This window comes from Euleptes europaea, chromosome 8 (genome assembly GCF_029931775.1).
Source record: "Euleptes europaea isolate rEulEur1 chromosome 8, rEulEur1.hap1, whole genome shotgun sequence".
Classification (NCBI taxonomy): Eukaryota; Metazoa; Chordata; class Lepidosauria; order Squamata; family Sphaerodactylidae; genus Euleptes; species Euleptes europaea.
Window position 1 is genome coordinate 45,173,373 of NC_079319.1, and position 27,983 is coordinate 45,201,355.

Genomic DNA, 27,983 nt, shown 5'->3' on the forward strand with positions numbered 1-27,983 from the left:
CTCATCCTGCACTATACCTCCTGGCATTGCCCTCTCAACACAGAGGCATACCCCCACCTGGCCTTATTGCAGCGTGGGATGCTCCCACCCGATAAGAAAATGCCCATCTGGCCTTATGGTGGTGATGGACACACCTACCCTGCCTGGGAAGGGTGGGACCAGGCCAGTCCTCAGCCCACCCATCCCCATAGCTTGGCCAGACACAGGATGCTCAGGGCTGGCCAGGCATGCTCTCCCTCCCTCCTTTGTGGGCAGGGTGGAAGCAGGCTTGGGTGGAGACCTTTTCCAGTGTTGTTTCCCCCTCCTAATCCACCCCTAGATAAAAGACACTTTCAATATTTGCTTTTAAAGATAGCTGTCACATTCAACAATGTTGTCACGTTTTTTAATTATACACAGTTTCCAGACAACACAACCCCATGGAAAACTTTCGCAAATTAAATCGACAATTACATCATTTGTTCTCTTACCGTATTGTTGGGATGGTAGTTAAGATGTAACCCACTGTCACACAAAGGTGATGATGTGCCACTACTTTGATCGCTAGGAATACCTAATGAAGATATAAATGCACAACATAGTCTATTGAGCTACAAGTATTCCATAGTTTTAAAATTATACTAGCTTACACACTGTCATGATTGGAACCCACCTACACACAGATTATTTAGCATATTGTTGGGAAACTAAACCTTTTTGACAGATTTACATGCAGTGTGGTCATGTAAAGAGCTGTAATATTTGCTGAGCATTTCTATCATGAGTTCTCAGGCTTGCCAGACACATGGCAGAATGGGAGCTCAATGCATGTTACAGCTGTTCAGAAAAGTATTCTTTACAAAGAATTGACCAAATAGTGATTGAAAAATAAACCAAAAATTGGAATTTGATAGAACAAAGCAAGGACAGCTTATGTATCAGCATATATACATTTGATAAACAAACCCATGTGCAAAATATCCTGAAAACCTGTTTAAGGAGGGCAGAACTATGTATGCTATCCTGAACTTCTTGGAGGAAGGGTAGAATGATGTGTAACAGACAGACAATGTCACACCAAAGGGTAACTTTGTTAGTCTACTGCAGCCAAGATTACTCTTCAGGGACTGGCTTGGCCAATGGAAAGCAATTGAGCAGTCATTCTTTGATTGAATTGTCACATGTTATACAGAAGTTTGTGGAAAAGGAGAATTTGCCAAATATTTGATTATAATTCCTATTCTTTTGTAAGCAAAGCTGTGGTTTTATATTATGAACAACACATTTAGAAATGTTACAAAAGCAAATTTCAAATATCAACAAATATGACCACATTTAGGAAGCCCAGTCAATGTATTATTAAAAAATTAATCAGTGAGCAATGCATTAGTGGTTGCTCGTTCTCTCTGCTAAAAGTGAATACACTAGATCAGGAGATAATGGGTTCTAGGTTATTCAAATAAACGTCAAAAGCATATTTACACAATCATCTTCAACTAGCCACCATACTAATTAATATGTTCGTTATTCCTAATTAAAAGAAACACAAAACAAAATCAGTATATAATCTGAAAAGGGCAACTAAAACACATAGAAATAGACAGTTTAGCTAGATGGAACTCTGTACCAACACCCAAAATGTATTAAAATTCTGTGTGGGACATAGCTGCTTCTAATTTTTTCTTATATTCCACTGAGACTACCAAACTCATAGGGTTGAATTAAAACAAAATTCTGATCACCACAGAGTGTATTAATCTCCACTTAAGCACATCTATCTGTTATAGCATCTGACTACCAATTAAATTGATGGCAGCTCAAAGCATGTATCTTTGTTATCAAGTAAGGAAAAATTCCAACTCTTCTACACCTCTGTGCCATTCTTTGTTGACTAAAAGATGATATGCAAATACTCTAGACAAGATGCTAAACTAATGCAAATGGTTGTTAACTCAAATAATTAACAGTACTCTGAGGAAGGTATAATCATTTGAAAGCACAGCATGCTTTCTAAAACCAAGATTAAATGAATGCTAATATAGGGTTGGTGGGGAAGGCACTGGCAAACCACCCCGTAAACAAAGTTGTTTAGTAAACGTCGGGATGTGACGTCACCCTGTGGGTCAGGAATGACCTGGTGCATGCACAGGGGACCTTTAACTTTAATATAGGGTTGGAGCTAGGGAAAGTATCATATTAAGACAATGATGTTTTCTGTGGAGGGAAAAACTATTGCTAATAACTGTGGCTCCACAGACTCGGGAAAAAAAATTCTAGTTATGATGGGACCTTTTTCAGCTTTTTAATTCATCCAAATTACACATTCACATGGGACCAAATTACACATACACATGGGACCATTTTCAGCTTTTTAATTCATCCAAATTACACATACACACATCTAGCAGCATAAACAGGTTGACAAGCCCCTTTTCACACTGCCAATTTGCCATGTCATCAACTCAGTCTACAAATGGGAATCTACACTTGCACATACAGATACAGGCTTAAAAAAACAACGTAAATCAGCCTTGCAACTCCTACAAATGATTACTACTTAATTATTTGAAATAATTATTAATGCTTACATGCACAATCCTCATTGAGGGGCAATTTTAGAAAAGCAGGAGCTCTTTTGAGAAAGGACACAGTTAAGGTCACCTCTTCTCCAGCATTCCGAAGAACTTGGACCTGAAGATTAAATTAAAATAGTACATGTAACATAAGCACACCTTCACTCATTTTTCTCTCTTACTTATTGCACAGATATTTAAAAGAAACACTTGTAATTTGAAATCCAGATTCCCTTCCTTCCACTACATGCATCTGACAAAGTGGGCTCTAATCTTCTATGCTGAAATAAAACCTTGTGATTAAGGTGCCATAAGATTCCTATGCATCTTCCTTTCTTCCAGTATACTTAAAATTATTCACAATAATTTGTTGCCTATCCAAATGCCACCTGCTGTATTACACACAAACATCACTACACAGGAATGTTAGATTGGCCTTAAATCATTTATCTCACCCACCTGCCAAAGAACACATCCACTGAGCTACTTGCATTATGCCTGTTTCCCTTGCATACACCTTCCCAGGAAAGGACAATTGCCATCAATGCAGCTCAGAGGGGTTAGCCCTTCCTTCTCCTGCCCTGATTTGTATTATTTCCCCTTGCTGCTTTTTCAGGATAAACCATAGGCCATAGATCCCTAGCTTATTCAATTCAATTCAAGCTCAAGCAAAAGTTGGGTCTGTGTCAACAAAATTCTATGAAACTGTCTCCAAGCATTACACATACACAGGGGGGGAAAGAGTGGAAAAAAGTCAACCTCAGTGCTGAGAACAGAGGAGGAGAGGGAAGTCCATGCACTATGGGTGTGTGGGGGTGAATTCACAGCAGAGTAACTTCTACTCCTACAGCTGTTGGAGCCATGACCCACCCAACAGAACATCTGTTCAAGTTCTTTAGTAATTTGATTGCTTAACCTATTTAGAGGTTAAAAGACTGAAGTAGAGCAGGAGAGGACTGGCCAAAGTCTTTTCACCTCTAGTCATAGAAGCCTGTTCTAATTCTCACAGGGTTGGATTTGAAGGTCTGTCGTGCAAGTATAATGACATTTGAACTGGTAGAATGGTACTTCTGCTGATGGAATAAGGAATATTTTTTTGCCAATTCCCCCCTTTTGCTGACCCTCACTTCATCATCCTGCTGTCTATAAGGGTTCCTGACCCCCCCCCCAGCAGAATTGGACTGCATGGTAATGAAAGGCAGGAAAGTAGAGGAGGGGCTGTGGCTCCCTGCTAGAGCATCTGCTTGGCATGCAGAAGGTCCCTGGTTCAATCCCAGGCATCTCCAGTTAAAAAGAGCCAGGTAGGAGGTGATGGGAAAGACCACTACCTCAGACCCTGGGGAGCTGATGCCAGTCTGAGTAGACAACACTGACCATGATGGACTGATGGTCTGATGCAGTATAAGGTATCTTCATATGTTCAAACTCCCATTTTATAAGCTCTATTCATAAATAATTGACCATAACCTTCTGAAAATTTGCAACACTAGTTTATCTGAAGGAGGAACAAGCAGTTCACAGCCCTGGTAGTTTGTCAATGATTAAAAATGTGTGAATGTGGACTTTCCTAGTCTTATGGATAGAAGTAAACAGTGTTCTTTCCCCCTCACATTACAAAACAGCAGTTTCAACAGTATCATTCAAAAGCAAGGGTATTTCTACTGTCATATGAATTGCTCATTCAGTCACTTCATCCATTTTGCCAGATCCGCTTTCACTAGTGTCATAGCCAGTCCATCAAGAAATAATGTGACTGTCCCTGCGCTGCTCTCAGAGACAGCTACATGGTTTATGGTATTTTGACATAGTGAGAGCCATGTAGACTTTGCTGAGCATACCTTTCCCAAAGTGGGACACTCTCGATCCCAGACGATATCAACATTTTCAAGGTTGTAGGCAGGTAGTACACAATTGAAAGACAGCAGTAGTAAAAGAATACAGACCTCTCTACCAATTTCACAGGACGCCTACCTCATAACAGTAAGAAGTATGGGGATGTTAAAATAAGTTAGATACATTTAACGGAGCTAAAAAATAATGTCATAAATGCTTTCATGTTCAAGTCAGGTTAGAGAAAGAGCTCTGCTGGCCACAGAGCCATTTCAACTGCCGTGACCTAACTTGATGCGTTAAATGTGTGTGTGTTTGAGGGGCTGGTCATTGAAGGGATAGCCACTGGGGGTTGGCTCCTATGACTCCTTTCTGCTAAGTGAGAGGTCTTCCTGTGCTGAAGCAAGTATCCTTTTTCCAGAATGCAGCCCCTCACAACAAAAGGGAGCTGCTGGGGAGGGGGGGGAACCCTATTATTTCCCATTAATTCATACATCTGCTGAAGCAAGCAGCTACCTACAAAAACTAATGGCTTTATGGGCAGGCAGTCCCAACTAAACCATGCTATAATTTTGTCTTTTTTTTGGTTGCTTCAGTTTCCAATGCATGCTACCTCTCTGTTAAATGAATACTGTCTACATTTGCAGGACATCTACCCATACTAATAGAGGGCACCTAGGGATCTGCGGAACTGACAGGCAAGCACACGGCCTCCCCTTTTCTCCTGTCCAGAGCTCTTTGAGGATCTGGGCAGGTATTGTGTTGACATGAGACTGTAACTTTTATCTTGAACATGAAGCACAAAATTTATGCTTCTCAGCCCCTGATAGGCAAGCTCCAACTGCTGACATTTCCAGCTTCTGTTACTAAGACCCTACTTTCCAAAGACCTGTCACGAAAATCTAGGCATCTCATAATAGATTCTCCCACTTCACAGTTGCTCAGGAGGAAACCACTGAAATTCCCTTAGGCTTTTCTCATTTCCAGTGCCCAGTAAGGGCTAGTCAGTTCTGTACTCTGGTACAAACTCAAGTATAAAAGATGTATCTCATATTGACTAAGATTCATTAACACACGTTTAAATTGCTGTTTGCCTACAAGCAATAGGAATTTGGTACTTTCCAAGTTATCTCTTCTGTGTTACAGCCAAAGGGTTTAAACTCTGATTCTGCTATGAAGCTAATTAGGGTTGAAAATGCATGACCATTTAGCCCTGTGAGTCTCCCACAAATGTAGCAAATCACCCAAGTCAACACACATGGGCATGTCCTGAGTGCAAGATCAACCCACCTTATCCTGAAACTTCCCAATGTTTTCCAGTTCCTGCTTTGTGCTGAATTAAAAGAAAGTCTCATAGCAGCCGTGAGTGCTTGATGGTGTGTTTGAGTTCTTGGGTTGAGTCCCTGCCAGGAGAAGCCCTGGCAGAAGCAGCAGTGGCACAAATCTGCCTCTGGATCCCACCCCCCCCTCTCTCTCTCTCCCCCCCCCCCGTCCTCAGCACGATGGGTACCTGTGCCATGGGAGAAGGAAGTGGTGGCAGCTGGGGCTGCATTAGTAGCCCAAACTCCAGGCAGACTTGGATGAGTCTGTCGCATCCAGCTAGTCAGCCTTCGTCATTGACTGCCTGGTCCCCCTGCCCACCTGGCCCTCCTTGCCTCATCTGGCACTGCCGCCACCGTCGAGGGAGCCACTGGGCTGTGCCAGGTGGGAATTGGCGGTGGGGCTCTCCCCCCTTTTTCCTTGTCTTTTTGGGGAGGGGGTGTAGGGGTTTGTTGTTGCTTCTCCCCCCCTCCCCTCTTTCAGCTGGCAAGGAAGGCAGAGATTTTTTTCCCCCTCCTATATTTTAAAAGTGGATTTAGTGAACAGTCTTTTCTCTGATTCATGCATTTGGGTTTTGGCTCCTGGAATATAAAAGCATGAGAGGGAGAATTGCAGGACCAAATGGCCATGTGTTAACGGCCTAGGTGATCTTGGGCCAGTTACTATCTCACACATAAAATGGGAGAGATAAATCTACTAAGTACGTATTTCACTGGAAATATATTTGAGTTTGTTAAAGAAACACAGGAGAAAGAAAGCACAAAGGAATCACATTCCTTCTTTCCATGCTTCTTTGGAATGTGTGAAGCTTTTCTGGAGGAAAATTTCTCGTCCGGCACAAGACATATTTTGCAGCCGGGTATGCATACTGATAACCAAAGACATTCCCCTTGTTGGGAAACCTGTTATTTAGACACCACCACCCTCTTCTTTGGACTTCTCCCGCTACACAATGGCCTTTTATGCACGGGTTGTTTCCATAGCGATCATCCCCAATTACTTTGGGGCTTTGTTTTCATTATGCATATCTTTTCCAACCTTCAGAAGTCACTTTGCTCTCTCCCAGCATTTTCCCTGCATTTTCTGGATGCTGCCCGAAACAGCATGAAAGGTCAATATCTGAATTCCAGGAGAGGATTCCTATTTGCTATTAAGTCAAATAATTAATATCTGTGTGGCCGGCAGCATGGTTCCGCAAGCCCTGGAAGATGCCGAGGAAAGCAGGAGTGCACCACAGGAGAGAGGTGCAGAGAACGCCCTGTTGGGAATGGAGCCAGCAAAATTTAAGGAGGTTGGAGAGAGCGGCAGTGGAGGCAGCGAGAGTCTCAGGCAGGAGGGGACTCACCTGCAGGGAAGGTAGTAGCAGAAGCCATAGGGCCAGGAAGAGGTTGGCTGCAGCCAGGCAGCAGGAGCCATGTTGGAGGCTGGCCAGGTACTCGCCAGCAGGGAAGGGCCCGGCCGACTCCCAGGGTTCCTAACAGCCCAGAGACAATGGCCTAAGAGGAAGGGCTGAAAGACAGTGAACTGGGACTCACTTGATGGAAGGAGAGGCTATTGGGTGGTTGGCTGTATAAAGGAGAACCTAAGAAGTACTGGTGGCTAAGGAGGAACACAGGAGGGTGACCCCTGCTGGTGAGGCATAAGGAATCCTCTGGTCCAAGGCCACATAGAGTGCGACAATCAGGCTATGTGTAAGTAAGGGGCCAGTGAACAAGGAACATTATTTGTGATAAAAGTAACCAAGCTTAGCTGAGTTTAGACCAGTAAACTCACAGCAACATACCATAAAACAAAATAAAGATTTATTGGAAAGAAAATAAAGGAAAATATTATAAAAGCAATATAGCTCAATTGGATAATTCAAGCACACAGAAAATAACAAAACCAACTTTCCCAAATACTCTTACTGAGTAAGGGTTCTCCAGTGCAGGTCTTAACCGCTTAAACCTCTAGAAAACTAACAGTGCATTCCTGAGCTGGTGGCATGAGGGAAAGGCAGGGAGGAGGCGCCTCCGCGGCGCCTCCTAAGTAGCTCCTCTCACGCTGAAAAAAGTTTAAAAGACTTTTCGTGGCTTTTAAAATTATAAATGTGGTGTTTCGCCTTATAGAGAAAAGCAAGGCTGCGCCTGCTAAAAAAACAAGCGCAGCCTTGTTCTTCTTGCCGCCAGCGTACCTGGGGTGAACAGGGACAGGAGGCCACCTAACAGCATCTCCTCCCCCCAGAACGCCCCGGGAATGCCTCCCAGGATGCCGTAACGTCTCCTGGAATGCCAGCAAGGGCCTTTACACCAGAGGGACACTGGCGGAAGGCCCCACCAGCATTCTGGGGTGGTGCTGCCACAGCGGCGACCGGCATCCGGGCTTCCACACCAGCACTGGGGACACTAATGCCAACGTAAGTAGCCTGGGTGCCGGCGCGTGGGGCCCAAATGCCAGCGCAGCGCCTTCCTGGCCTCCTAAGGGCTTTTGTCCTCAAGGCTCAGGAATGCACTGCCAGTCCAAAGCAAGCACCAACATCCATTACAGATATAGACTACATTTTATAGGCTACATTTTATAGAAAAAGTGGGCCTTGTACCCATTGGCCCCCTTCAAACAGTCATCATATGGCCTCCAAGGAATCTTCTGGAAGATGAGCACATCCCCCCCCAATTTTGTCCAGCTGAAACTAGTGAGCTAATTAGTAAGCCTGAGAAAAAGACCTTGGTGGAGTAATAGTCTATGGGGGGAGGGTGGCTGACACCTTTTGGCTGGATAGAGAGAAAAATCTCTCAAGTGGAATTTTACTCAGAAGATGACTTCTTCTCTTGACAGTTTCAGAGACAACTGTATGTGTACTCAGTACAGATGCCTCACATCCAAGAGGATTAGTGCTGCAATAGTGCTCATCATTAGATTCATTCTATTGACTATATGATAGAATCAAGATATTATGTCAAATGTGTGTTTCTAAGCAAAGGTTTATTTAATGTCAGAAAGAGTGAACTCTGGTCCGGTAGATCGATAATTGGACTTACATCCTGAAGATTCCTGTTCATGTGAAATCTCAGGAAGGGTAATTTCAGTGCGAACTAGAGCTGGTTCTCCATGGAATCTCAAATGAGCAGACTAACCAGATAAGTGTGTTGCTGGAAAAAAAATCTTTATTATGCATAATTCAGTAGGTAAAATAATAAATAGACACTGCCCAGAGGTGTCATTAGATTTTGATTTAACTGTGTTGATGGCTCCTCCATGCTATGTGAGATAATAAATCCATTTATCCTCATTCCATCATGGGAAGGAGTTAACAGTGGTCCAGAGTAGATGTACTCATCAATATTGCTGACAAAGTGTTCTCTGCCTCCATGGGAGTCCTGACAATTCTAGGTCCATTCCTCTCAATCCTCTTTGAGGATTACTCTTCCTCCTTTTCAAGACAAGTGCCTTGAGGTTAGTTTGCTACCCCCAGTCAGCCTTACCTCCAACACTTGGGCTGGCCCATCAGTGCCCAAAGATGACATCATTTCTGCTTGATGCCGGCTGAGCCAAGCAGACTCTGCAGCATAACAGACAAAGGGTGCAGGACACTGAGGACAGCACATCCTCATCTTCTGAATATATTTGGCTGGCATAAAGAACTCTTATAAACTTAAGTAATGGTGACAGATTTTTCAGGAAGCTTTCCTTTTTTGAACATCATGATTTCCAGTCACCCATACATGCATATTATATATTTTACAATAGAAGTAGACCAGTGAATGCATGCAAATATGAATAAAGTTCTGTAAAATAATAAGCTAAAAACTGAAGATGCTACTGTCACTTTTTCATGATTTTTACTAAGTAGCATTTGACACCATTAATAAATGTCAGCCAGAGAAGCCCTGCTTTAACAAGGAAACTTACTTTATTTGTATGCTGGAATCATTCCCATAACTTACAGCTTGGAATTGCTGAATACTCTGCATACAGCCTTCCATATTTCATAGTGTTGCAACAGCAACTTATCAAACTGTTTACAGAAACGACAGAAGACACAAAGCACTACAAGCAGAGGAGTCTGATTTTTTCATGCCTGGCAAAAGAAGCTGAGCTGTATTTCAGTCCCCACAATCTATTTATACTGAGCTATCTTTTGTCCAACTCCAGCAGCACATAAAGATATGGAAAATTGTTCAGATGCCAGGAATGAATAGAAAAGCATACTCAGAGAGAGAATTTGCCACTAAGGGAAAGTCACTGGAACAGTGGGATTCAAAGGGATGCCTCTGTGATTTTATGATTTATTTTATACAAGTAAAACCCTTAATATAGGGTGTCTTAGTACTGAGTCACATCCCTAAATACTCGAGTCAGGGAGAACTTCATACAGGGGAATAATTGCACAGGTATCTCTTCCCTCCATATAGATGGCTTCCATACAGGGACAAGCTTGTGTGGTTTCCCCACTGCTGGTGCAGCTGCTGATACAGTACAGTGGCAACAAGAGTTGGTTTTTATATGCCAACTTTCTCTACCACTTGTGTGTGTGTAAAGTACCTTCAAGTCGCAGCCGACTTATGGCGACCACTTAAGGAAGAATAAAACTGGCCTACACTCACCTTCCCTTTCCCTCTCCACAACAGACACCCTGTGAGATAAATGGGGCTGAGAGAGCACGACTAGCCCAAGGTCACCCAGACCTTGGTCACATGGCTTCATGTGGAGGAGTGGGGAATCAAGCCCAGTTCTCCAGATCAGAGTCCACCAATCCAAACCCACTGCTCTTAATCACATTTGTTGCCTGTATGATGGAGGGGAAGGACTCTAAACATCCACTATGCACAGTATATTCACCAGCCCTAATATGAATGAAACAAAGTCTAAATTGGACCACTGGTTCCCCCCCCCCTTTCACCGGATCTCAGAGACTTGTGCCCTGCTTCAGAAACTAACTTGTGTGTTCTAGACCTGAGTTAGCACCTGCACCACAGCTAGCTTAGTTCTCTGGAAGTTTGACAGTGGCATAAATCAAAATCTTTTGAATCAGTTTTTGAAGTATTGCTTTTGATCAATACTTGCAGCTATCCCTGCTTAGTATGTAGACTGCTGTGCCTTCAATCTCGACTGAGAAATATATTTTTGTACTACAGGAATTCTTTCACCAACAAAATTATCCTGTCACCAGCAAACCATGTGAAAACTTCCTTTCCTGCCTACTTCAGCCTCTCCTCATAATGATAGCCTTTCATACACAGATGAATAATTGCATTGCATCTGTGAAGCATAGACTGTAAAACCTCTGAAAGTAGTTTTTGCTCACTGACATAGACATTTTTGCAATCAGCTATGATGCCAATTCAGTAACACACAAATAGGCTACAATATTTGATTGCTAACAATAAGGATGTGTGATATGGAGCACATCTTCAATGCCAGAAACCCATCTCAAACAGAAATAACATTAACCTGCCTTTCCCCACAAATAAATGGCATCAATACTCCAAGAGAGCTTTCCAGATTACTATCTTTGGTGCTGCTTTCAAGTATACCTAATAATTCCTTAATTTTGTAGCTCTTAATGACTATCTGCAAGGCAGATAAACAAAAACATCTAACACAAAAACCAGGTAATACCTTTGTTTTCGGATTTTGCTTTGGACGAGCATGGCTACTTGTAGTCTCCATCTTGGCAATAGCTTCTAAAACAATGGCTTTTCAAGTATGGACTGCACAGTTATAGATTCAATTAATGGAGTCCGATGTATAGTTTCCCCCTCATTTGGTATGGCTACTAATGGAAGCCATTTGTGAAAAACCAGACTCCTAGACTCCTATTGGCCATTACAATTATTTATCAAATTGACATTTTGGCACTCCTCTTTTTATTTTTGGGCTTAAGCTTATTTGTTCTATGGATATTCTAAGTTTGGCACACAAAGCAAGGGGCTTCTCATGCCTCCCCCCTCCCAATTAATCGATCCAGAAAGCATTTGTCAATGGTTTGCCTACCCTCTTTTCCCCCGTGGAAGAGAATTTTTTAGCAATATCATTTCCCCTTTTATGTTTTGAATTCCTAGTAATATGATTTTATAATAATGAACCTGTGTTTTAATTAACCCATTAACAACCTCTTTGTCTATCTATGCTTAAGCAAATTGTTTACTACATGCTGCTGATATACAAATATTTTGCATTTATATAATTACTGAAATACTCCCAAATAAACCTCCTAAAGGGTGGTTTTATGGCAACATTTACTTCTATTGTGTATGTATAGATTGCATAGTTACTTGCTCTTTTGAAAAGAACTAGTTTTCTGTATGAAAGGCTGCCATATCTCTGTAATATTATGAAATATAAGTTATGACAATTCAGAAATAGCCCTTGCCAGCAAGTAAGGCATTGTACAGGACTGGGCAGAGTGTTTCGTCCCATGCAAATACAAGAGAGAGTTTAAAAATAGTATATTGTGTTGAAAAGCCTTACATAGCAATAATTATATAACAATGAATATACCAATTATATTATCCTACTGCCATCAACTAATATATTTGGAGAAAGCTCACATTCACTGAAGGAATGCAAACTACAGCTTGTACCTATACAGCAGTTTCATTTAACATATGGATATTAGATAAGGGTAAAAGCTTTCTTGGCCTAGGAAATGCAGGAAGAGGATAAGAGAACTTGTCTTTGTTCATATTACTTATTGTGAGCAAAGTAGCAGACCTATAACTAGGTCCTTGCTTAACCTCCTTCCACACCCATTTCTTTGATTTCAGAAAGGTCAGAACTCTAGGGAGAAAAAAGGAAGAGAGCCTATGGCACCATCTTACATTGCATGTAAGTCTCAGGTATGAGTTAAGTTGTGTCCCTGATGTGAACTAAAATCACTACACATTAAGGGAAGAACAATTTATTTTATCTTCTAGCTACAGAAATATAAAGTACATTGCTGTTTGGGAGGTGGCAACTCCATCCCATCCATGGTTCCAAGACCAGCTTTCCAAGTTCTCATGATGTCACAGGTCTTTGATACCGTTTTAAAATCAATCAATTTGGCAATCACATGATGGATGCCTATTCAGGAGTGACCCTGGTTCTTTGGAACAGCTTACTCAAAGGATCCTACTCTGGTTCATTTCCACAAATGGAAAGTTTTTCCACATGGGGTTTCTGGCCCCATAGTGCTTCAGTTTATCTAGATTTCTGCACACATTTTTGTGCCTTTAGTTTTCACTTTATTTTTGTTTTTCTCTCTTTTTCCTGGTTCTTTTGAGACCACTTTTACTCTGATTTTTTCTGGAAGCTGCTTTTGAGTTGACTTTTTCCTCTTGTGTAATTTTTCTATTGGTTTCTTTGTTCCACCCACCTCCAGCACACTGATGATTGGATTGTTGTGGTCAAACTACTCCCTCTCTTCTTTCCTACCCTGAAGACGAGTATTTTTTTTTCTTTTTTCTTTTTTAATTGCACTAAAATATCGAGATATTTCTGGAGCATTGTAACAATAGGCTTAGGATGTCTCTGATTTCATTCATTTTTTAAAAAAAGAGTCTCTAGCCTCTTCCCTCACAGAGATATAAAGAAAACAGCATATCTCTGTGAAAGAAAGGGATAGAGACTCACTTAAAAAAAATTAAACAAAAGGAAGCTGGGAATTCAGAGAACCTCTTAAGCCTATTGTTACAATGCTCCAGAAATATCTCGATATTTTAGTGCCTTTAAAAAAGGGAGTGCTGTGATACTGCTGATGACACCACAGATAACGACAGCACCCTCTCTTGAAAATCCACATTATTGAAGGCACATGCGGAAGAAAATAAACTGACTCTACAACTGTGAAAATGCACAGGGAAGGCAGACATGCGGAACAAGTGTTCCCAAACTGATTCCAGAGCTTGTGGATAGACTCCAAAGAAAATCAAAGAGTAAGTCAAGTGTGCAGAAATGCCTAATGTCAGGCAGTCTTATGTAGACAGGCCTTTGAAAGACATAAATATCTTACTATGGCTTATGCTTGTAGAAGATATGGTGTGGTACTTGATCTGTTGTGAAGTTGATTATTAGTTGTTAACGTAACTGTCTATTTGGTTTGGCTAATGTTGCAAACCATCCTGAGTGGACAGAAATATGGGGAAGAAATATTTTAATAAATACAAATAAATAAGTTTTATTTTTCTTCAGTTCCCAAAATGTATCTCATCATAAATAAACACATCTAAACTATTGTATCTGCTCTGTTTCAATTATTTGTACAAGAGTAATCAACAACAAAGCTTCCAGATATGGTCAAAGGCTTGTAAACAGATCTGTACTTTACATCTATGCCTGTTCTCCAGGTAGGAAAAACAAGTATGGCTAGCTGTGCCAATTATAACTGAAGAGAAATAAGTATAATCAGGTTAACAAGAGCGCCAGAGTAATTCAGCTTTCATTTCACATCTGCTTCATTGGCTTTGCAAACAAAACAATGGCATAATAGCGTGGAAGCACTGCACTCAAAAACACATCTGAACCTTTTCTTGAAGCACCGACACTTCATTTTGCGCCCACTGAGAGATTCCCTGCATTCACTTAACTACTGAGGAAACTAATCTGATCACTGTTGGAACACCAAGGCTTGAAGATACAGTAAATAAAAATCTTAGCCCTGGTATACAAAAACTCAGTAAGGATTAAGCTTCTTCTAGAGAGAAACCACACTCTGAAAGTTGATGAGCCACATGTAAATTAAGCACAAAATGAAAAGCAAAGCACACTACAAGGAATAGGATTAGAAAAATAATTCCAGCCTTTATTGAACATTATGTAAAACAACATTTTCTTAAGACATACATAATTTATGTAGGAATCCAGGATCCCTTTTTTTTCTATTTTTTTCCAGAAAGTCTGTAACTATTTACTGTGAGTAAATAAATTTTAAGTGTGATTCTCTTATGTCCCCATCATAAATGCATTCTTAAATCACTTAATTGAACCGGTCAGTTCCCCCTTCTGAAAACACTCAGCTGAATTACGTTGAGATAGCAAACATGTAGGCAAAAAAGAAGCTTCTGATATACTTACAAGTGTTCTACTGCAGTACTCTGGTGCGTTTGATTCCCCAAGGAACAGTTTGTATTAAGGAGGTGGGGAGAGCTTTATTTATTTTTTTAAAAACGGAGACATGAGAACACAGAGGTTTTTGTTTGTGTTTTGCCCTTATAAATACTACCAATCTACCTGGAGTCAAAGAGAGGGATTCTGGGGCCCTGGGCAAGTCCAAGATGGGGGCTCAGAATCACTGCCACCCCCCAAGCAGACCTACCCCAGTCCTAAGGGATGGCCCTCACCCCCATTACAAGCTAGCTGCTGGAGCCCTGGATGGGGAAGGCAAGAGTTTATGCTCTCAGCCCTGCATGCCACTATGGCCTCCCAGTCTGTCCAATCACTGGGTGCAGGGGTGGGACCACTTCAGGACTGGAGTCATCAGTAATCAGCTGTACTGGTGGTGTTGGGGTCCCCACCACCACTCTAAAGCTGATTGCCCCAGCTTTCACCCTGAAGCCTCCACTGCCCAACATGACTTCAGAGATGATTGAGGCTGGCAGTGGTGGCACCATGGCAGGCAGCTGGAGGCCCTCCTGTATGGGCCCCCCAGCGCAGGGCAGCTGTCCCAGTTGCCCCCTGCCTGGAATAAGCAGCAAGTATGTCATAAAGAAGCAGCTACATAGCAGAATAATAGGTCTGGAAAGGCAGCATACAAATCTTCTGAATCAATGACGAGAGAAGGAATGAGATGAGCTGGAAACAGCATATTGGAAATACAGTTCCTATGAATTCTACGAAAGAGCATATTCCCTGGTACTTGTGGACACAGTGACTCCAGACGAACCTCTCCTTTCCTGTGGAACCTGCAACACCCTTTGACTTATAAAGGAGCTTGGGACAATGAAATGATTGGGCAGATTTCTAGATAGCACAAGTGGAAGAAAACTTAAAGGAAATGTGACCATATATGGGTGAAAACACATTATTGTGCGTAATCTCTGGTGGTGATGACAGTGAAGGAAGCTCTCTTCTCTGCCACCATTATTCATGCAACGTTACCTTGGCAGAGCTTTGCCAGGTTCTGAGGGGGCTCTTATCCCAGGAACCTAAGAATGTAGACCCATAAAATGTACAGTTCCCTGTGACTCTTTTGGAATGCATTTTGCAGATAAAATCTTTTGCGCTTACCATGATTTAGGCAGGACTAGATGTGATGTTTTTAAATTAGTCAGCTCTGGGGACTAGCTTCCTTTACACCGCACAGCAGCTACAAGAAAGTATTTTGAAAGAACTTCAAGGGCCCAATTCAAATCATGTCTGCAGCATGAAGGAGGGACTTCTGCCTCTCCCCCCCCCCCCCGCCTTGTTCTCCCAAGCTGATACAGCCTCAGGCAGCTATTTGGCAAGTTATGGTGCCGAACATGCATTGCACACTGCACATTCATCTCCAAAATGGGGCAAATAATGGCCTTTTGGGCCCAACATTTAAAATATCACATCTAGTTTGGCCCTTATATGCCACAGTTGGTTCAGTTCAATCTCAAGATACTATGTGAATGCAGTCTGGTCCTAGGTGTATAGATTATTTTCAGTTGGCAAGAGCGAAAAGTACACACGTTTCTTAGAAATAGGCTTGGGTTTTACATAGTTTGTTTACTATTAATGTTATGCTGTGTTATGATCTATCAATTTATTTTACAATTTCATGAAAAGGACATCAAAAGGTTGGGTCCTCTAGCAAACTCAGAGGGAAAAGACTGATATACTTACAAAGTAGATCAGTGAACATTCTAATAGAAGTGCAGCAGTGTCTATTTACAGTATAAACATAATGGTTTAGAAAAAGGATTATAAGCTCACCACTTCTTCATGCCTGCATTTTCTTACATTAATTCCATTAATCTGTTAAAGAAGAGAAAATAATATTTTGAATGCAATTCTTCTCACTCAGGGGTGCATTTACATTTATAGGAATAAATCTGATATTGGGAGTGGCCTTATTTACCCAAGGATAGCCTGGCAACCAGTAGGAGACTGGGAAGGGGGGGAGGGTTAGCAGTCAGTAATGGTGTAACATCAGTTCCAGGAAAACGTTAGACAGGGCTGGTTTTTCTGGTTTCTGTTAGATGACAGTCCTTTTTTAAAAAATTCTCCCACCCACACTCCAAGCAGCAGCAGGAAACTGAAGCAGGGAACGGGGATTCTCTGCCACCCACCAAGGGGCTGGCAGCCATGACTTACCTGCAGAATTGCATCTCCTATGAACAGCAAGCCTGAGAGTTCCGCTGTGAATACAAAAAAAAATACATTTCAAAATTTTCTACTGAGAAAATTTACTACTATTTTCATTCTAGTATATACCCCAGATTGAAATTTTTAAAAATATCAAACATAACTAATATTTTTAATATTTGACAATGCGACCTTATAGTTCTTATGCCTAATACATAGTGTCAAGATTTGAGGCTACAGTGGGTCACAAAGTGGTGACCTGAGTTACAACAGACCAGGATTTTACAGTGTTCTCCCATCCAGTTTTGGTCAAAGGAGAGAACTGCTAGGAGACCTGTTCTTGTTCACCTTTTTGTCTGCACCTTCTACATCGCCTTGCCCTGCTCTCAACGTGATAAGAACAGGGTCCAACACAAAGCGGATCAGGAATAGGTAATCTTTTTTCCTGAGTGCCAAAAGCCCTACAACATCTAGCTGTGAAGGTAGTAGTGCGATGACAGGCAAACAAGGAGGGGAGGGCTGCATTTAACCAAACACACTGGGAGCAAACTGAGTCCCAGTGGTATAACCAGCACCTCAGGAACTTGTTGTAAAGGACTGTCCCTCTGTGTTGACCAAAATGATCAGGCATTGTTCAGCACATGTGCCTCACCTAGTAGTAGACCCTGGGTTTTTAGATCCCCATGGGGCAGAGTGGTAAGCAGCAGTACTGCAGTCAAAAGCTCTGCTCATGACCAGAGTTCGATCCCAACGGAAGTTGGTTTCAGGTAGCTGGCTCAAGGTTGACTCAGTCTCCCACCCTTCCGAGGTCGGTAAAATGAGGACCCAGCTTGCTGGGGGTAAAGGGAAGATGACCGGGGAAGGCACTGGCAAACCACCCCGTAAACAAAGTCTGCCTAGTAAATGTCGGGATGTGACGTTGCCCCATGGGACAGGAATGACCCGGTGCTTGCACAGAGGACCTTTACCTTTACCTTTAATGAATATACTAAATTCTGTTTAAGGAAAGGATTCGTCATCTCCTGGGAAATGTTTGGTAAGTGCTACACATCTAGACATTTAGCCATGGATGCTGCACACAGTGTCAGTACAAAGCATCCCTGTCATTCAAATTTAGGGGCATATTTCTAATAAAGAAAGAGCCCTGTGGCACAGAGCAGTAAGCTGCAATACTGCAGTTCAGGCTCTTCTCATGACTTGAGTTGATCCCAACAGAAGTCGGTTTCAGGTAGCCAGCTGAAGGTTGACTCAGCCTTCCATCTTTTCAAGTTGGTAAAATGAGTGCCCAGCTTGCTGGAGGTAAAGTCTAGATGACTGGGGAAGACAATGGCAAACCACACCGTAAACATAGTTTGCCTAGTAAATGTCGTGATGTCACATCGCCTCCTGGGTCAGTAATGAACTGGTGCTTGCACTGGGACCTAAATCCAGGAAGCGGCAGGCCATGCTGGTGGCGGGGGGGGGGGGGCGTTCCTGGGGCATTCCAAGGGTTGAAGCTGACCTTTACCTTTTTCGAATTAAAAAAAGCTATGAAAACATCCTAACTAAAATGTATTATTATTATTATTTTACAAAATTTATACCTGCCTTTATGCCATCGGGGCTGCAAAGGTAGCCATGAACTTGGAGGGATCATTTTTAAATCTTCCATTTGGATGGTCTGCAAGCAGATACTTACTTACCTCTTTGTTCTTTGGAAATTTTGGAGACCACCACTGGAATGTTATGCTCTGCTCCTCCCTGTGAGATGAAAATAATCATATTTCTTTGAGCTATGGTGAACTTATAAATACTGCATGCCTTTAAAGATTTTACTTAATTTCCTGTTTGCATTACTTCAGGTGAGGGGGAAAGAATGTCGTCTACTATACAATACTGTTTTATAGTAAAGTTTTCTAATGCAATCAGCTCTATTGTTGAGGGGTGAGAGTCTTGTGGCAGCAGCAATAGAATGGAACAATGAAACACAGTTGACAAAGAAAGAAAACTCGCAGCAGGTTTCCCCAAATTCTCCACAGAACCCCGTATCAAGCCGGCACGATAAAAGAGAAAATTGGCACGGTTCTGAAACAGTGACCCTGCTGTGATCATTTTCTTGTCAGGCTGGAAATGAAAGGATAAATAAATTCATACAATAGGAACCAAAGATGTTTGGACATTAGATTAAAAGGAATGTTAAGGTTCTCTTTGTAGCTTCCATTCTCTTTGTTCTCAGTCTCACATGCACAAAACTTGTTAAGAAAATGAATGGGTAACATGGAATAGAAGAAAGGGAGTTTTCTAAAAAATATAACAACAGGTGATCTATGAAGGGATAGATAAGCTACTCAGTTTGACAGGCCTTTATGGAATTACATTTAAAGTAAAACAGAATAAAAAAAAAACACAACAGACATTTTCAATAAAGTGTAGATGGTACCTTTAGACCAGGGGCGTCAAACATAAGGCCCATGGGCCAGATACGGCCCCTTGAGAGCTCTTATCTGGCCTGCGAGCCAGCCATCCCCCACATTCTTGATCTGGGCTGGCGAGGCATGGCCCGGCCTGACCAAATGACATTTATGTTATATCTGGCCCTCATAACAATTGAGTTCAACACCACTGCTTTAGACTATCTATTTAAGTATACCAAAAACATCAGTGGTAATCCTATATCACAGTTCTGTTTTTAACAAGCACTTTTTTTGTCTTTCCATAAACAATCACCTTGTTACTAGCCTGTATGGCAGCATGACTAATCACCGACAGCTATTAGGAAAGTGCATCAATTAAAACAGTGGTACCCACCATGGCACCTACTGACATCTTTCCTGGTGCCTGCCAAGTGATTTTAGAAAGTGGGCGGAGCCAGGTAGAACTTTTGCCCAGCGGTGCTTTTGATTAGCTGTGCAGATTTTTTAAAAAACAACATTGCTATGGCAGCAGCTGCCACCACAGCACATGGATCTTTACTGCATGACAGTAAGCTGTGTTTATACAAGAAAAATATTTTTAAACAATATGTTCATTTTTATGGGCATCCTGTTAAACAGAGCTTCTGGTTGAAAGAGTTACTATTAGAGTTTTGCATGACCTTACTCCTTGACATTTTGTGGTTAGCTCCACCTCCTGAGGTAGCCCTGTTGTGGTTTTGCCCACCACCCTGTGTCTGGATACCAAAGGTGCAGGTAGGCTGGAAAGGGTTGGGGGACTCCAGACTTATAGGAAGGCAGGCTGAGACATTATATGAATCAACCATCCATTTGAATACCTCTGGTTTATTCAGGTGAACATTTTCCTCCCAATGAAATTTGGGTTTTCATACATATATATGAAAAGTCAAACAGAACCATCTGTCTAAAAGATTTGTGATGGATTCTACAGCCAATACTCGTAAAGCAAGCCAGATGTTTTTCAGTTTGTCCCACAAGCATTGGCTGGGGTATTCAGTGTGCTAGAAATTAATCATCTCTGAGATGCAACTGTTCCACTTGTTAGCTAAAGCATTATGACTGCATGCTAATGGGGAAAAATACCTTTGCTTTACTCTACCTAATGGAATCAGCAAGTCATGTGCCATTTATGACATGGAACAGTCTGTCACACTATTTGATTGAGCAAATCATATTAACAAAGGACCTTTCCATTCACATACTAGGGAGGTTAACATTTGTGTCCTTGGCACATCAAGTTTTTGAATGAGTCAAACGGAGACCGAAAATAACATACAAGACAGAGGACTAAGAGTGCATTCCTGGGGGGTGGGGAGTTCCATAGAAGCTGGTGATCCTGCACCAACGTAAGTGCCCATTTAACCTGAGCACTTATGCCACCCCAGGTGGCACACATGCTAGCACCTGGGCACCCCAGAGCAGCGCGGCCCTCTGCCGCACTGGGACCTAAATCCAGGAAGCGGCAGGCCATGCCGGTGTCGGGGGGTGGTTCCCGGGACGTTCCAAGGGGCGAAGCTGACATTAGTCAGCTTCTTAACCCTTTTTGCCCCAGGAATGCCCCCTTGAGCTGTGGCATGGCTGTGCCACCTTTTCCGGTGGTGCAGCCTCGCTGCTTCCCCTTCCAGACTGCCATGCATACCTTAATTATATATCCCAAACAAATTCATTTTCCCCAAACACCAATCCCTCATGCCACATGGAAAAATCCCATGTGTTTCAAAATTAGCTTGGGAAATGGCTCTGCTGTTTTTGGACATGAAAAGGCACTCAATAGCTAGGCTGGGTACTCTGAGTTAGTCATGGGGTCCTCTGGATTTCTGATTCTTCCTTTAATATTAGGAATTACTGAACTTCTTTTGTAATATGCTGATGGACACTAATAACATCAGCATTGTTCTTAGATAGGTGATCCCAAATTATTTTAGTTACACAAAAAAGGAAGACCAGGAGGGTGAGAAGTAGTATCTTCACATTCCAAAGGAGGAAACAAGATAAATAAATCATTTACTTTCAAAGAGTTGGAAATACAACCCCCTCCTCGAATTTTACACTTACAGGGCAATCGTAACGGGGGGGGGTGGCATTTGAAGCCAGTGTTACCCCTGCACCAGCATTAGTGCCACTTGTTCCAGCTAAGTGAGCACTAATGCCAGGATAGGGCAACTTATGCCAGTGCAGAGCAGCAGCACTGCATCCCTGGCAGCATTTTCCCAGTGCAAGGGCTCGTGCCAGCATCAAAGTGGGCATCCCCAGGGACAAAGCTGGCTTTAGGCAGCTCCCTAAATGCTTTTGGCCCCAGGAACGCCTCTTTTTCAGGTGCCAAGTTACACCTGAAAAATGGCTGGCATGGCCCTGTAGAACTCAATGGATAGGGTTGCCAACCTCCAGGTACTGCAAGACAAGAAGGCTCAGTGCTGTGAGGATAATTGTAGCAACCCAAAACAGCAGTATGACAATTCAAAGCAAATTAAAGTGAATTTTATAAAGTGCAATAGTGAAAAAATATATATACACAATAATATGTACAAAATAGAAGTACAACAAGATACAAAATTTACAAAATGCAATCCAATAAATATGTTATTCTTCAAGGGATATCACAAGTCCTCAAGCAACAAATAAGTCAAAATATATAACCCATAGGGGCATCCATTGATATCAAAGTCTATTGGTTATTCCAAATATTGGAGCAGAGCCACAAGGATTTTTTGGCTTCACATTTTCAGAATTTCAAATCCCAGCCCTAGATTAAAGTTTGATTACATTCTCACTTGCTCTACTCAATTGTAAATACTTTTGTAAAATATAATTGAAAGTAATTTCATTATTAAAAACTCATTTCCTCTCTTCATTTTTATATGGCTTTAGCTATAATGCAGCATTTAGCTACATGATTAGACAACAGATGAACAAATCGGACTAATTTTAAGCCCAAGTTTCCATCTCATCAATTTCCTAATCAATGACAAGATGAGAAAACTAAGGGTCAACTTGTTCTCTGAGTCACTTTTTAAAAGATTAATTCTGGGAAACCTATGCATGCATTAATGCTATTTTGCATTCATTTGCAGTAACTTGAGCTTGCTGCATAGCTGTCTTCAAGTTTCCTGTTGTATTTTAGATGAAAGGAGGCCATGTCTGTTGATCTACACAGTGTTTCAGAGCTGAAGCAAGTTATTAAAAACAATGTTCCTTTCTTTCGAAAGAAGCCTATATGGGCCTTTCATGTTTCCTAGGTTTCACTTTGACACCGGGGGTGGGGTAGGGGGAGAATCACCTGTGAATTAAAAATTCTACCAACAACAAAATAAAAATGACGGGGAAAATATTATCATATTTGGTTATTAATAATGCCCTTCCAAGGTTAATAATCCAACAGGTGTAGCAGTTTTACAGTGCAACTCTAAGCAAAATCCCATTCTTATAAATCCATGAAGGGTACAGCTCTGCTAGTGTCCTACAGCAAACACAAAAGAAGTCTTATGGAATCTTTATTTTGTATTTTATTTTTTCAAATTTGTAGCCCTCATCCCCAGCAATCCAGGCTCAGGGCGGGTAACAACCATTAAAATACATCTTGAAGGCTAATAAGATTAAATCTTTTGTGGGTCATGAAAAATGGTACTTCGGTAAATCTGTTAGTCTTTATGGTGCCAGAATACCCCTTTTAGTTATTAATTAGCAACTGTGAAAACCATACAGAACTCTGGACAAATTCACTGGATACTCTATGTGTCTGCTATTGTGATTTAGCCATCATTGTGTGTGTGTGCTAAATGCTGCCAAATCACTTGCTATGAAAAAATGTCCTCCAAAATGTTCTATCGTTAATAATCTTGTTCAAGTCTTGCAAATTGAGGGCTGTGGCTTCCTTTATAGAGTCAATCCATCTCATTTTGGGTCTTTCTCTTTTCCAGCTGCTTTCAACTTTTCCTAGCATTACTGTCTTTTGCAGTGACTCTTGCTTTCTCATAATGTGACCAAAGTACAACAGCCTCAGTTTACGGTAGTCATTTTAGCTTCTAGGGACAGTTCAGGCTTGATTTGATATACAGCCCACTTATTTGTCTTTTTTGATGGCCCATGTTATCTGTAAAACTCTCCTCCAACACCACATTTCAAATGAATCAATTTTCTTCCTGTCCCTTTTCTTCATTGTTCAACGTTTGCACCCATACATTGTAATAGGGAATACTATGGCATGAATTAACTTGATCTTGGTCACTAGCAACACATCCCTACACTTAAGGATATTTTCTAGCTCCTTCATGGCTGTCCTTCCAAGTCTCAATCTCCTTCTGATTTCTTGGTTGCAGCCTCCCTTTTGATTGATGATAGAGCCAAGGAACAGAAAATCTTGAACAATTTCAATTTGTTCATCATCAATCTTAAAGTTGTTTAATTCCTCTGTAGTCATTATTTTTGTCTTCTTGATGTTCAATATAATCCTGCTTTGGCACTTTCTGCTTTAACCTTCATCAGGAGTGGTTTCAAGTCTTTCCTATTTTCTGCAAGTAATGGGGTGTCATCTGTATATCTCAAATTGTTAATGTTTCTTCCGCCAATTTTCACTTCACCTCATCTAAATCTAATCCAGCTATCCTTATGATATGTTCTGCATATAGACTGAAGAGAGAGGAAGATAAAATACATCCTTGTCTGACACCTTTGCCAATTGGAAACCATTCTGTTTCTCCATATTCTTACAGTAGCTTCTTATCAGGAGTGCAGGTTGCGCATCAAAACAATCAGATGCTGTGGCACACCCATTTCTTTTAAAACCAACCACAGCTTTTCATGATCCATACCATTGAAAGCTTTTCTGTACCTTATGAAACACAAACTCATTTTCTTCTGAAATTTCTCTTCTATGGTCCAGTAGCCAATGTAAATTTGCAGTATGATCTCTAGTGCGTCTTCCTTTTTCTGAATCCAGCTTGAACTTCTGGCACTTCTTGATCCATCATTAATGAGCACTTAAAATTGGAATGTCTGTTAACAAAAGATTGTGCAGTTGCCTATCTACCTTTTAATTTACATATCAAACCTTGGAGAACACCCAAGCTGAATCTTAATGGGATTCTGCCTCCCCTCCCTCCTCTATTCCTAAGGAAAACCTGCAGCTGATTGCCCTATTGTAAAAGTAAACAAACTTAGTGAAGCCTTTGAAATCTCCTTGATTGCATTGTTACCTGCACTTTCAAACACCTTTTGATCTCATTAAAAATACTGTCTACAAGACAAAAGACACTTCTAATGTAATACATGAAATAATAAAGAAAATACACACTACCTTTATACTTAATCCAAATCCTCCTACAGTTTGTCTTCTGATTGTTACAGTTCTTTCCTGAAATGACAAACCAGGTTCAGTTAGATTTAAAACATTATATCTTAAAACATCTGCAACCACGCATTAATGTGCTGGTCCTAGCCTGTGCATCATATTTTCAAAGAGGAGTTTCAAACTCCAAATTTATTTTAAAATTGGCATTAGAGATGGGGGGGGGGAATCAAGACTGTTCCCCTCTACCTTTCAAATGTTCTTGTTCTTATGTACATTATATGTTGTAGACTGTACTATTTTGGTCAGGGCTGTTTATGTGTGTTTTTTTAAATTGTAAAGCAAAAAGTTGTAAGTTAGTAACATTAATATAAACGTTTTCCATTTAATAAAAGTTGTACCAGTATGGGCTGCCACACACACATATTTAGTCCCAAATAATGCTCATGTTTATGCTTCCTTTTAAGAATGTACAATGTTAGACTGGCCAATCTATGCAAATTAACCTGCATGCATCTGCATCTGCATTCTCTTAATAGTTGTGTGGGATTTCCATGTGTGTTGGAAGTGACCCCCCCTTACACAAGATACAAATCCATTTTCATCCATGTTGAAGAGATAAATATACATATATTTTAAATGAAAAGGATGGGCAATAATATTTACCACTAGAAAAAGAGCAATGGTTAATACATAGCACAATGTAATTTCTCTAATGAAACCAAGTTTACAGATTACCCACAATTCCTAAGCATTAAATAACTGCTTTCCTCGTTCGGAAAAGAGAGAGAGAGAGAGAGAGAGAGAGAGAGAGAGAGAGAGAGAGAGAGAGAGAGAGAGAGAGAGAGAGAGAGAGAGAGAGAGAGAGAGAGAGAGAGAGAGAGAGAGAGAGAGAGAGAGAGAATTTGATACCCTTGGTTGTAAAAGATCGTCACTTTGCCATCCTTCTGTAAATTAGCCCCTAACCCAGCAAATAATCCAAAGAAATTATTGAGAAATAATATTTCTAAGATTGATGCTAAAAAGATGAATCTAATCGACTGAAACCATTCGTTACAAATGGCAGAAAATGTGAAACCAGGTCCAGCTTGTGATGCATAGCTGGGGCTCTTTCGCCTCCCAATCCAAAATTCCACCATGCCACCTCCCCACAGTATAAAACACATACAAAAGCTGTCATCCTTCATGCCAATCACAACCAGGAATCCTTGATTGCCCAAATAGTTCAGTTCATAAACTGTATACAAGCTGCAATCAGCACAGTTGAAATTTTGACAAACCATTGTCTGCAAGTAATTTGCATATGCCATCGACTGTGAAAAAAATCACTGATTGCACATACCACATTCCCACAGCTTCCCCTGCCCCATCTCTTGCTACCACTTCCCTTCCTATGTACAAATGTTTTTCTCTGTGAGTGACTTACAGATGTGAGGAGTCTCCCCGCGCATCTTATTAATGTATTTACTTCATTGATCATCTACCTGTCTCACTGAGACTCAAGGCAGATTACAAAATATAATTGAACAATTCAATCAGACAACATAAGACATCCAATGAACAATGCAATAGGACTAGGAGTACAGATTTAGAAAATGCAAACAGAAAATTGTCTAAGGCATGAAGTATCACAAACAATGCACAAAGTGGATTAGAAAGACAGAAGACAGTAAAAGCAATATGATGCATACAATAAAGACTTTTTTTAACAGAAAAGGCAGGTAAATGTCTAGACAAAGGATAATTTGGGCACACATTCTTATAACACTTATTATGAGTGTTCCCTCCCATAAACCATTTTCTACCCAAAGGGTATGTGGCGAGGACTGACAAAATATCCCCATTAGGGATAAGCTTGTGGGGAATAATTTATCTCCTTTCAGCTGCACCCCTTGGGCTGTATCCTAAGCCCATCCTGCTCTCAGGATCACCTTTAAATAGAAAGGGGGAGGCAGCAAACATCTTTTCTCACAGACTGCACTCCATTTGTGGTTTTTAGGAAGTAAGCCTATTCCCTCTGAATCATGTCTAAAGGTAATCATTCCTGGCTCAATTTTCACTGATACAGATCCTTCCAGGGAGGGAGCACACAATATGTTCTTGTGACAGTGAGTATCCTGTGAAAATGCGCTTAGCCAAAGTCAACTGGACATGTCTGATCAGTGCTACATAATCATCATAAACTGTGTGCAGTAAAGATAGTCAGAGTTTTATACACAGAATCTCTCTTTCTCAGCTAGGATGAACCTAATCATTTTGGATCTCATCAGTTTCTTAATAAAGGTCCACATAGTATCCACTATAACAACTGCTCTAGCAAGAAAACTAACATACATCATTACACTGATATAAGTTAGCTAATGGGCTATGTGTTTAATCTGTACATAAAGTACAGCCAGGTTAACCAAATGGAGCACATCATTTGTTACCATCTAAAATAATATTCTCAAGATATAGGCTATAACACTGTAGGAAAATCCACTCACATAACTAAGTAAAAAATATATATGTGTGCCAAAATATTATTTAAATGTCAAGTGCAATATAAATAATAGATGCTCTAGCATATTAGAGAAATGCATTCAGGAAATGATAAATCTTTTAATAAATAAAACAAGATCGAATTTGGCAGAACAATGGGGATTCAGTGACCTTCTAAGGTTATCTAAGGAAAGAGAAAGAAACAATCCAAGAAACTTTTACAGCACTCCAAGGCCAGTTAAAGCCCACGGTTAGGCCCTGAGTTTTCAAAGAGCTGCTGAAAAGATGAACACAAGGCTCCTGATCTCTAATCCCTGCCTTTCCTTCACCATCCATATTTTCTATGTCTTTTATATCTTTTGGTATTGTCTTCTTAAATTGTAAATTCGCATGTAGAACCCATTTTTTAAAATCTACATCTTGTTCAGGAACTTAATAACTGGCCTGTATATTACCATCCTTGCATGGAAGGTGCAGTTTTCAAGCATTCCTCTCCACTCCTGCAGCCCCTTCTGATTCCTGGAAAGCCTGTTCCTGGGGTTGTGAGATCCACACAGGGGAATAGCTGCATGGGTTGGGGCAATGCACAGCAGATGGGGAAGGGTGTTAAACTGCCTTCCCCTTTTCTTATCCATCAGCAGAGCTTTGGGTTGACAGGTCCCCCCTGGCCACCGACTGGGGGTAGGAGAGTAGGGCTGCCAGATCCAGGTTGGGAAACTCCTGGAGATTTGGGGGTGGAGCCTGGGGAGGACAGGGACCTCAGTGGGGGCCAATGCTATATAGTGTACCCTCCAAAGCATCCATTCTCTCCAGGGGAACTAATCTCTGTAGTCTGGAAATGGGCTATAATAATGG

At 41.2% G+C, this 27,983-nt stretch overlaps 1 protein-coding gene across 1 annotated transcript in view; it reads right to left on the reverse strand.

Annotated features, from left to right (window-relative positions):
* SNTG1 (syntrophin gamma 1) overlaps positions 1 to 27,983 on the reverse strand; it is a 143,789-nt gene that overhangs the window by 101,845 nt on the left and 13,961 nt on the right. The window contains exons 3-8 of the mRNA XM_056854317.1: positions 24,657 to 24,713; positions 18,614 to 18,671; positions 16,941 to 16,984; positions 16,560 to 16,601; positions 2,568 to 2,670; positions 471 to 553 (exon numbers count right to left, since the gene is read on the reverse strand). Coding sequence (XP_056710295.1) covers positions 471 to 553; positions 2,568 to 2,670; positions 16,560 to 16,601; positions 16,941 to 16,984; positions 18,614 to 18,671; positions 24,657 to 24,713 — 387 coding nt within the window. The remainder of the gene's footprint in view (positions 1 to 470; positions 554 to 2,567; positions 2,671 to 16,559; positions 16,602 to 16,940; positions 16,985 to 18,613; positions 18,672 to 24,656; positions 24,714 to 27,983) is intronic.